General features: G+C 43.2%; 1 protein-coding gene across 1 annotated transcript; it reads left to right on the top strand.

The window, feature by feature from the left end:
- LOC124056279 (green-sensitive opsin-like) lies at positions 1-2,137 on the top strand. Its single transcript, XM_046383565.1, has 5 exons — positions 1-612; positions 707-875; positions 1,034-1,199; positions 1,343-1,582; positions 1,675-2,137. The coding sequence occupies exons 1-5, from the start codon at positions 228-230 to the stop codon at positions 1,771-1,773; spliced, it is 1,059 nt and encodes a 352-aa protein (XP_046239521.1). The 5' UTR covers positions 1-227; the 3' UTR covers positions 1,774-2,137.

Here is a 2,137-nt window from a genome sequence, read left to right as displayed (position 1 = left end):
TCCCTCGCTTTCCTAAAGTCAATTATCAGTCTGACTTAAGCTGTTCACTTCCTCACAATCCCCTTGTAATCTAATTTTGCCAATTTGTGGTTAACCCCGGGAAGGTATAAAACACAATCCGGGACAACTAGAAGATGCCTATGTGGGGTCAACTGACACAACTGGTGACTTCACACATTGTTGGCACTGTCCATTGACTGAATCTCCAGCAAAGTAGGCAAGTGAAGATGGTTTGGGAAGGAGGTTTCGAGCCCAATGGCACAGAGGGCAAGAACTTCTACATTCCCATGTCCAATAGGACTGGAATTGTTAGAAGTCCCTTTGAATATCCACAGTATTATTTGGCAGATCCCATCATGTACAAGCTTCTAGCTTTCTACATGTTCTTCCTGATCTGTACTGGAACTCCCATCAACGGTCTGACATTGTTGGTAACGGCTCAGAACAAGAAGCTCCGACAACCTCTCAACTACATCCTGGTCAACCTGGCTGTGGCTGGACTGATCATGTGCGCCTTCGGATTCACCATCACCATCACTTCTGCTGTTAATGGCTACTTCATTCTGGGAGCCACTGCCTGCGCTGTTGAGGGATTCATGGCCACGCTTGGAGGTTAGATTGAAGAAGAAGCACAAATTTCGGTCTTCCATGTGTTTGGAAGACAACATTGAACAGCATAGTAACTTGTGTTAACTTTCTCTTACAGGTGAAGTTGCTCTCTGGTCACTGGTCGTCCTGGCTATTGAGAGGTACATTGTCGTCTGCAAACCCATGGGGAGCTTCAAGTTCACTGGAACTCATGCTGCAGCTGGAGTCATTTTCACCTGGATCATGGCTTTTGCATGCGCTGCTCCACCTCTTTTTGGCTGGTCCAGGTAATTCATACTTCTTTTAAATCTTGTAAGTGTGAATTTAAACTGGTTTGTCAGGATTAGTATCTTTGGAAACCACTCAAACACACCATTCAGATTTTCTTAGATACTGCAAATGCTCAGAGTAAATTACTGATTTGTCCTTCTTAAATGTCACGCAGGTACCTTCCTGAGGGCATGCAATGCTCCTGTGGACCCGACTATTACACTCTGGCTCCAGGCTACAACAATGAATCATACGTCATCTACATGTTTGTTGTCCACTTCTTCGTTCCCGTCTTCCTCATTTTCTTCACTTATGGAAGCCTTGTGCTGACTGTCAAAGCTGTAAGTAAAGCTTTTTGCCATGTACTTTGCCCCCATGTCTCTGATATTCAGATAACTAACAATAACTTTCCGCCACTGTACATGGTAGAACTTACTAAATGAACCTATGAGGCACTGATCATTTATATCATCAAACTCTTCAGGCTGCAGCCCAGCAGCAGGAGTCAGAGTCCACCCAGAAGGCTGAGAGGGAAGTGACCCGTATGTGTGTCTTGATGGTCCTTGGCTTCCTGATAGCTTGGACACCATATGCCACTTTCGCTGGTTGGATCTTTATGAACAAGGGAGCTTCCTTCACTGCCCTAACAGCAGCTATTCCAGCCTTCTTTGCCAAGAGCTCAGCTCTTTATAATCCTGTTATCTATGTGCTGATGAACAAACAGGTTGGTTCATATGTATATTATGTGCATTTTCCTCTTTATTAAATCCTGAATCCTGCACTCTGTTTCTGAACTCTCTTTGCTCTGTTTTTCAGTTCCGTAACTGCATGCTGAGCACTATTGGAATGGGTGGCATGGTGGAGGATGAGACCTCAGTGTCTACCAGCAAGACAGAAGTTTCTTCTGTGTCTTAATCACAATGACATCCTCAAATCTGTGGACATTTTCCTTACTGATTCCAGTTTTTAAAATGATACAGTGGAAAAATCAAAATCTTGAACTTTTGCCAAATGGATTTTTGGATTTGATGAATGGATTCTGGACCAAACACTCTGAGGATTTCTATCTCAACTGTTAATATGTACATGTTAAAAATGCATTCACTGTGGAGATCTGTGTGTCTGTTGAGTGCAAGAGTATATGCACTGGTGTGAATGAACTGTGACTCACTGTACAGCTGCTAAAAACACTTCATCTCTCAAGTCAATCTAAACCTGGTGAAATGTGACAACACTTTCTGCTACGATGTGTAATCAGTCACATGTGCTGTATTTTCAT

Source organism: Scatophagus argus, chromosome 3, assembly GCF_020382885.2.
Source record: "Scatophagus argus isolate fScaArg1 chromosome 3, fScaArg1.pri, whole genome shotgun sequence".
Classification (NCBI taxonomy): Eukaryota; Metazoa; Chordata; class Actinopteri; family Scatophagidae; genus Scatophagus; species Scatophagus argus.
This window is presented reverse-complemented; position numbering and strand designations above follow the sequence as displayed.

Coding starts and splice junctions, on each gene's coding strand:
- LOC124056279 (XM_046383565.1), top strand. CDS start 228: ATGGTTTGGGAAGGAGGTTTCGAGCCCAATGGCACAGAGGGCAAGAAC. Junction 613..706: donor ATTCATGGCCACGCTTGGAG/GTTAGATTGAAG, acceptor TTTCTCTTACAG/GTGAAGTTGCTCTCTGGTCA. Junction 876..1,033: donor CCTCTTTTTGGCTGGTCCAG/GTAATTCATACT, acceptor AATGTCACGCAG/GTACCTTCCTGAGGGCATGC.